This window comes from Castanea sativa, chromosome 7 (assembly GCF_040712315.1).
Source record: "Castanea sativa cultivar Marrone di Chiusa Pesio chromosome 7, ASM4071231v1".
Classification (NCBI taxonomy): Eukaryota; Viridiplantae; Streptophyta; class Magnoliopsida; order Fagales; family Fagaceae; genus Castanea; species Castanea sativa.
This window is the reverse complement of record NC_134019.1, coordinates 32,369,596-32,378,257: the sequence shown is the minus strand read 5'-3', so window position 1 is coordinate 32,378,257 and position 8,662 is coordinate 32,369,596. Positions and strand designations below refer to the sequence as shown.

Below are 8,662 nucleotides of genomic sequence, written 5' to 3'. Positions count from 1 at the left end.
TTCATTGACATATAGTCAAATCAATTTAAAGGTACCTTTAGACTAATGGTAATCTACGTGGGCTATTGTTAATTTAAAGGCCTACTTAGGAATCATTTATTTAATTTTCTATCATTTTGTCAAAAAAAAATATTACTTATTTAATTGAAACTGAAAATTTTTTATTTAAAATATTTTAAAAAAAAATTAGCTAAATAGTACAATAGAACCTATAAATAATATAAAAAAAGTGCAATAAGACCTATAAATAATACCAAAAAAAGCAAAAAACTCAAATAAGCACATCCCAAAATATAGTAAATTTTTTTATCATAAGAAATTTAGAATTAGAATCTTACACAAAAATAATTTTTAAAAGAAAAAAAATCAATTAGTATCTTGACTTTGACAATAAAGTGCAATCAAGCATACGTTATCAATTGAATTTCATTGCATCCAAAAAAAAGGGACTAGCGGTAATCTATATTCTCATTGTGGAGTATGTTCACATCTGCATTCACAATAAATAAAAAATCAAATGCAAGCATGTAAAGTAAAGGTGATAACGTACAAATTTAGAAAATTTTCAAAGGAAATCAAAAAAAAAAAAAAAAATTATATTATTGTTGCATTATCAATACTTTTTCAGAATGCTTGAGAAGCGTAAATCTATACACACAATTATTTTAAAGCCTTTGTGGTGGGTTCTTTGTTCCCACCAACTTGTAAAAAAATTGTAAAATTTATTGTCTATAATATTGCTATTTAAAAAAAGATGGATTCTAGTACTAAAGCAAAATCTTCACTCATATGACTCAACATTTGTGGCCAGAATATTCACTCATTTCTACTGTCACTAACCCAAAAATTCACTTCTATTGAAACTACCAGTAGTCTCCACAAGAACAAGTACCTTCTCTAAAATGATGGAAACGAATTGAATCTCTAAGAACTATCTCTCTCTTTTCTACTCTCGACAAGAACTTCATCATTGTATGACAATCTTGACATACTCTCAAGTTCTTCATCACCCTCACTGGTGCTGATGCTGGAAGACAGAGAACCCCATAAGTCACAGCTAACTTTTCACTGTGGTAGTTCATCACTGTGCTGGCGTTGAGTTTAGGTTCAGAGATACTAGAAATAGGCCTCTCTTCTATATAACCTAATTTCTCCATCCTCTTCATCATCTGTTCTAAGCGTGCATATATCACTTGACTCATTGGGTGAGAACAATCACCCACCACAAAGCAATGAACTTTGTTCCCTACCTCAATCCAACTTAGACCAGGTTCCTTCTTAACTCCTCGATCATTCATCAATTCCCTAATTTTTGTTGCAGGTAAATTTATCCCAGCATCATTGTAGATGTTGTAAAGAAGCACATAAGATGCAGATCCCTGAGGATCAAGGTCAATTACTCTCTCTGCAACACGTTTTCCTGTGACAGTGTCCTTGTAAACCCTGCAAGCACTCAACAAGGCTCGCCACATCACTGGATCTTCCTCAAATCCTGAGTTCAGAATGAAATTTTCAGCATCGACTAACTTTCCAGCACGACCCAAGAGGTCAACAATGCAGGCACAGTGCCTTACATTAACTGTCATGGAGTTATCTTTCTTCATGCTTTCAAAGTATCTGCCATGGACAAGGATAGTGATATGACATGGTTTATACAAGTTAAATACCCAACAAATGTGCACACAACTATTTATAATTTTTTTTTTCTTAAAAAAAAAATTATTTATAAACTTCATAGATTAAGTTCTGCTTTAGGGTGTATAACCTAGATTGGTAGTTCCAAGGGGGGGAGGGGAGAAGCAATTAATTCACAGTATCACAAATATACTTCATATTCAATCTAAATTATTATCAACTTTGAATAATAAATAAATAAAACGGAGTACATCTGCATTTTCTTCTCCCTTGTATACAATTTAACATTATGCACCAATCTAAAGGTCATCAAATAGCCCATGGCCCACAACCCGACCCAGAAACCCGATGGCCCATTGGGCTAATGGGCAGCCCGGCCTGTTGTTATTGAAGACCATGGGTAGCCCACTAGCCTAGTGGGTCAGGCCATGGGCTAGTTTTTATGCCCATGGGTAGCCCGTTGGCTAGCCCAGTAGCCCAACCCGTTGTCCAGCCCGTTGGCCTAGCCCAATAACTCATAATTCATAACAAAAATATATAGGAAGTGTATGAATTATTGATCTTGAGATATTATAGAGAAATTTCTTAAGAGAACTCCCTCAACCACTAAGATACTCAAAGTAATTGTGCTAAACTTAGTTTACTAAATATATATTTTTCTAGTAGTCTAGCAAATTTGAATTAACCATTTGACATTTTTTTATTAAAGATAAAACTAAAAAACTATTTAAAGCCTTAATAAATAAAAATTAAATAGGTTTCCAACAACAAAACAAAAAATTAAATAGATTTGACTTTAAAAAAAATTTGTAATTAAGTATTAAATTCTTTAATTCTTTCCTTTAAAAACATAGATTGATTATTCCCTTATAAAAAATTGATTTTTTTCTTATAAATATAATAAAATAAAATGCTAATACAAGCCCATGGGTAGTCCATTAGGCCCAACCCGCTAGCCCAGCTCTCTAAAAACAAAATGGGCATTGCCCATGGGCAGGGTCATGGGCTAAGGTTTTCTCTTTCGGCCCAACCCGACCCAGCCCGTTAACTAGTTAATAGCTCATTATGCCCAGCACATTGTGCCCATGGGCCAAGTAAAAATGGGCCGGGCCGGCCCGACCCAGCCCATTGACGACCCTTACACCAATCAGATTCAATTCACAACTTATTAAAATTACTTTCTTCATCAAGTCCTAGTTTCAGAAAAACAACCCATGGCCAAAAAAAATCTGATGATGAAGGATAACCCCTCCCACCCCCCACCCCCCCAAAAAAAAAAAATCAAAAGAAAAAAATCACAAATATTTATGAAATGTAAAAAGGCTTTATTAACATACCTTAGTCCTTCCTTAACAAGACCTCCATGACTACAGGCTGTTAGAACTCCAAGGAATGTAATGTGGTTGGGTGCAATTCCATAACCCTTCATCAACTCAAAAAGTCTCAATGCTTTTCTTGCACACCCGTGATGTGCATTGCTACTGATCATCACAGACCAGGACACCACATCTGGATTGTCCATCTCTTCAAAGGTCAGATGAGCAGAATCAATGTCTCCAGACTTTGCATACATGCAAATTTGTGAATTTTGAATAATTGTAAATTTGCCAATACCAGTTTTTATTGCATATCCCTGAATTTGCTGTCCAGATCTTGGTGAAGCCAAATTAGAACAAGCACCCAACATACTTGATATTACAAACTCATCAGGTTTCCTTCCAGATGAGAGAAGTTCATAGAACAAAGCCAATGCACATCCAAAATGCCTGCTTTGAACATAACCTGAGATGATGGATGTCCATGAGACAATATCTAGCTTAGGAGTTAAAGCAAAACATTTAACCCCATCCTCAACTGAACCTGACAAAAAGTACAAATCAATAAGTGCACTTCCAATGAACTCATCAGATTGAAGATTCCTCTTGCAAATTTGAGCATGAATTTGCTTTCCATAATCAAATGCTTCAACAGCATTACAAGCTTTAAGCATGCTTGAGAATGTAAACTTTGAGGGTTTCATTCCATTCTTTTGCATCTTAGAGAAAAGATCGAAAGCTTCATTTGCATATTCATCACTAATGGTCTCACCTTGGAGGAATCCAGCAATCATGGCATTATAGATGATAACGCTTTGGTTGGACATCAATTTGAAAAGTTGGATTGCATCAACCAAATCCCCAGTCTTTGCATACATATCAAGTAATGCAGTTGCAACAACATCATCCAAATCCAACCCAAGTTTGACTGAGAAGGTATGAAGTGCTTTCCCATGTTGATTTGAATCCATAAAATTTGTGCAACATGCCTTCAGTACACTTCCCAGTGCATAAGTATTCAACTTCAATCCTGATCGGTGCATTTTTCCAACAAGTTTCACCGTTTCCTCATTGGCACCAACTCTAACATAACCAGCAATCAAGGAATTCCAAGAAACTTCATCCAAGTCATTAGAACACTCAAACAAAAGTGCCGCCCTATTGACCTGACCACATTTTGAGTACATATCAATAAGTGAATTGGTTAAAAAAACTTTATCACCCAACCCACTAACAGTAACCAAACCATGAATCAGCTTACCCAACAGAAGATCCCCAGTTTGACCACACAGATTTAGAGCACCAGCATAGGTGAACTTATCAAGTTTCAAACCAAAAACTCTTGCTTCATTAAACACCTCCATGGCATTAACAAAAAGACCCATCTGGGAATAACCAGAAAGCAGAGAATTATATGAAATAACATTGTGCTTTGGCATTCTATCGAACATCTGACGAGCGCTATTTATCTCACCACATTTGCAATACATTTGGAGAAGATTGTTTAGCAAAAACAGGCATGATCTGAAAGCAGTTTTAATCATGTGGCCGTGAGCAGCCTTACCATAAATAAGAGACCCAGATTTGGTAGAGAACTGGACCAGTTTTGTATAAGCTACAGAGTCCAATGAAAAGTTTTGACGACAAAGTTGAGCATGTTGTGGTGGGTTAGGTAATGCTATAGTCGGTGGCAATACGGTGGAAGGGATTCTAGGTTGTATGAGCCCAGGAAACTCGGTGGTGTGGGGGAGAAAGTTTAGTTTTGTGGGTTTTGTTTCTTGGAGAAACATGTTTTTACCTGCCTTGTTCCCAAATGGAGTTGGAATCCTCGTCTATTTAACATAGGAGGCCTTTCAAAAGCAGATGAGTAGCATCCTCTCTAATTTTGCTTTACATGGGTCAATTTCTTATCCTTCTCATACTACAAAATAATAAAACAAAAGAGATACATATCACGGAGATGAAAATGGAGTACAAAACCAATAATAAAAGGGGCAGAGCATGTCACATTAACCAAGTAAGTAGATGACCATCTCCAATGAACTGGAAAAATTGCAATACAGTCGTTAGTTTTGAGCATGTTTTGCAGAAGATTCAAACATCTTTTCATAATGTTGATCGTGCATGTTTGCATTAACATCAGCAAGTGTATAACATTGAAAAATGTGAAACTCAGTTGAAAATTGTTCGGAAAAAAAAAAAAAAAATATATATATATATATATCAAATACTATCACTTCAAATCAAACTCACATATAGATGGTGTGTTTGCCTAATTGTGACTAATAATGCACACACTCAAAGATGCTATCAGTCATATCGCTTTACAGGTGAACTTCTGTGACTAACAGAACTAAATTGTGAGCTTTCACAGTATAATCAACTTCAGCCTTCCTCCTTTAAAAATTTAGCAATTGGCCTCAATGAAAATAAATTTACAATATGACACTAGGAAAAATAAATAACTCTCAATACTGACTAATAGATTAGATGGTTTTTTTTGTTTTATAAGTAAACAATTTTGTATTGGTAATTACACACATGCCCTGGTGGTTCTTGAACCTATGATTTGACCTTCCACCTCACTTTTACAAGGGGAAAATGTGTCATTTGAGCTAGAGCAAATCAGCTTTAGTAGGATACTAGGTGTTTAAAGGAAGGTAAAAAGAGCGTGAAAACTACGTCACTTCATTAGAAGATCCAAAGTAATTTAACACATAAAAAGCTTATTTAATAAAACTAGAATTTACATAAAAATTACCTACAATAGTAAAGGCACAAACGCTATCAGCAAAGTACTCCAAGACTTTGATGATAGAAACAGAAGCAAATGAACAATAAATAAGAATATCAATATTTAAACACAAAATGGCAACCACTCTAGGTAATACAATAGATTGACCTATAAAAGCATCAATGTTCATTGCTCTCAAATCCATCGCAGCCATAGAATTTCAGTGATATAGCATTTCATAATAATTTATATATTAAAAAAAAATCATAATATGAAATATTCATTAAACTTTTAGGGGGAAAAAATATTATATATTACCTTTGATGTTTTTTCCCAAAGTCCCCCCACTCCAAAAGTAGGACAAATTGCAAGCTTGGCCGATCCATGTCTAGCTGTGACTTTGGGTCTTCCCAACTGATTTAACAAACAGAAAAGGAAAAATAAATAAATAAGTTGAAAAGTCAAAGAAACAAGCATATAATCCTATATGGCAATCAAAACTCCCTCAACAGCAAATCAATAGCACGACAAAGAAGGCAGAGGAACTTGAAAAGCAAGCTGCAAGGCAAAAAAAATTCCTCAGAAGTCTAACAATCAAATTGCCAATGAGCAAGGAAGCCAAGCCAACAAATTGAGAGAAAATTAGCATATGGCAGTGCCTAAAGAAGATAAGACAAGCTAACAGAAAACTTGTCTGAAACTGCTCATAGAGTTGTGTTGAAAACACATTGAAAAAGTCACAAGATGGGGGACACATGAGGCTTTAGATTGAAGCAAGGAGAAAAATATGTTGGCAGAGAGAGAATCAATAAGCTCCTTGTCCACTCCCCTCACCTGTCAAGATGAAGGTAGGAGACAACGGTGGCAGCAAAAGCAAATAACTTAATAGCAATAAGTTCCTTGTCCTCTAATTCTTGGTTCTATTGTTTTTACTTTGGAGTTGGGAAATCTTGGCATAACTTGATAGCAATAGAACCTAAACAAAAACTACAATTTTGCTCAAACAACAAGCAGGGAATGCTGAACAGGATAGGATGTGTAAGTCCAGACAGCTTGTACAGAAAGCCGAAGCAAGAAGCAATCCAAAAAGAGATACTCAACATGGATGCAGACAAATCTAAAGGAACCAAAACAAAAAAAAAAAGTTTCAAGACTCACAAAAATTCAATAGTAATAAAAAGAAACCAGAATCTTTCAACAACAAAAAAAATACTAAATACCTGTTGTTGTCTCTGGGCTCACTATCTGGAGTGGACGGCAACGATGTTGTGCTTGAGCCTGAAGATGAGGCCTCAACAATTGATTATCGAACTCTCTGTCCGGCCCAAACCTGTTTCCAATGGAATCCCTCACAAACAAACAAGCACACGAACGTTTTTTCACCAAAACCCTCGGATTGTACAAAATTGAACCAAATTTGTAATTGGTAATTTTTTGGTTAATTTCTCAAGAAAGAGTAATAGGAAAAGAAAATTTGTTTTTTAAGACCTAATTGGTAATTTTCAACACTTAAAAAAGACCTAATTTCTCCGCACCCAAAAAAAAAAAAAAAAACCCTTCTAAATTATACTTATTTATTTAAAAAAAATTTTTGCCAAATATTTAATTATTATTTTTTCCCCCTTTAATGAGAATAATCATTAGTCATATACTAACAAAGTGATAGCCATGTGCTAAGTATCTTTTGTGTCCTTGTGACCAATTTTATTTTAGCATGTTTTTGTGTTCGTCGTGCTTTTGTGTGTTTTGTTTGAATTCTAGTGGCCTAAATTGGTACTAGACTGAATGTAAAACATAAATCTAAATACGAAAAGTATGGATCATTGAGAAGATTTACTCATATAATTTGGGTCTTACATTAGTTAGTTTGGGAGGGTCCTCTATTCGAAAAAGATTTATTTCATGGTTCAAATTTAAAACATTTAAATGACATAGCACTATCAATCTAAAAAACATAAAATCTTCAATGTAAAATGGATTCTCTTCCCATTTTTATTTTAATGAATTTTTATTGAATAAAGGGTGATATTAGGTGTAACGTGTCTCACATTAGCGTTGCCTCTTGACCTTCATGTGAGACTAACACTCCATTTGGGAGTAGGTGTTACACTTACTCCCCCCGTTACACAAAATTTTCCAAGTTGGAAGAGAGGGTGGTTGGTAGGAGAAATAAAGAAAAACTTTTTCTATTTGCCAACTTGGATCATCATCTCATATAAGAGGCGTTACATCAATAGATTTTTCTTGGTTAGAGGGCTTGGAGAAAGAAAGAAAAAATTTGTTTGATCTGCCACCTTGGATTGCAATCTGCTGGCTGACAAGCCCACATTGGATTCCAAAGCAGGTCCACAACTGAAAATAGATCAGGTGCAATGTTTAGAGTATTGCACCTGATACAATTGGTATGAATGGTTAAGATTTAAAGTTATAAAAAACAACTTTAAATCTCAACCTTTAAATATAAAAAATGAGAAAAGTAAAAAAGTAAAAAAAAATTGTGAAGAACTTGGGTGAATTGCACGCTGGTACGTATTCTTCTTGGGTTTGACCCTCTTAGGCCGCATGGGATTCCACAAGTTTTTCGGCCGCCAGTAGCCCATTTCCATTGAAAAGTAAATTCATTCGAGAATACTTGTTCAATTTTTCTAATTAAGAATTTGGAAATATATAGTTTATTTAAATGAAATTAAAAATTTTTAGCTGAAAGTGTAAAAAAAAAAGAAGTTAAAAATTAGTTAAATAGTACAAAAAGACTTATTAATAATACTAAAAAGTACAATGAAATTCATATATAATACCAAAAAGAAACTAAAAACTCAAATAGGCTGAAACTTTAATCTCATCCCAAACGGGTTCTAAATAACTTTTCTAAGCACGTTGAACACATCTGTGCAAATCTAATAGGGCTATCAAGTGACTAAAAAAAAATCAGCAGTGAACCAATCATAATCTTAGTGCTGCATTATAGTGACACAAA

General features: G+C 34.6%; 1 protein-coding gene across 4 annotated transcripts; it reads right to left on the bottom strand.

Moving 5' to 3' along the window:
- Positions 1 to 582: 582 nt before the first annotated feature.
- On the bottom strand, positions 583 to 7,119 carry LOC142643445 (pentatricopeptide repeat-containing protein At3g13880-like). Of its 4 annotated transcripts, none has more exons than XM_075818075.1 (5): positions 6,906 to 7,119; positions 6,520 to 6,802; positions 6,004 to 6,243; positions 2,973 to 4,872; positions 583 to 1,617 (listed from the first exon to the last, which is right to left on the bottom strand). In XM_075818075.1, exons 4-5 carry the CDS (start codon positions 4,739 to 4,741, stop codon positions 864 to 866), a joined length of 2,523 nt encoding a protein of 840 aa, XP_075674190.1. In that variant the 5' UTR covers positions 4,742 to 4,872; positions 6,004 to 6,243; positions 6,520 to 6,802; positions 6,906 to 7,119; the 3' UTR covers positions 583 to 863. The 4 variants fall into 4 exon arrangements, with proteins under 4 accessions (XP_075674190.1, XP_075674192.1, XP_075674191.1 ...); XM_075818077.1 differs by having other exon boundaries at positions 6,004 to 6,099; XM_075818076.1 differs by lacking the exon at positions 6,520 to 6,802.
- Between the last annotated feature and the right edge of the window lie 1,543 nt (positions 7,120 to 8,662).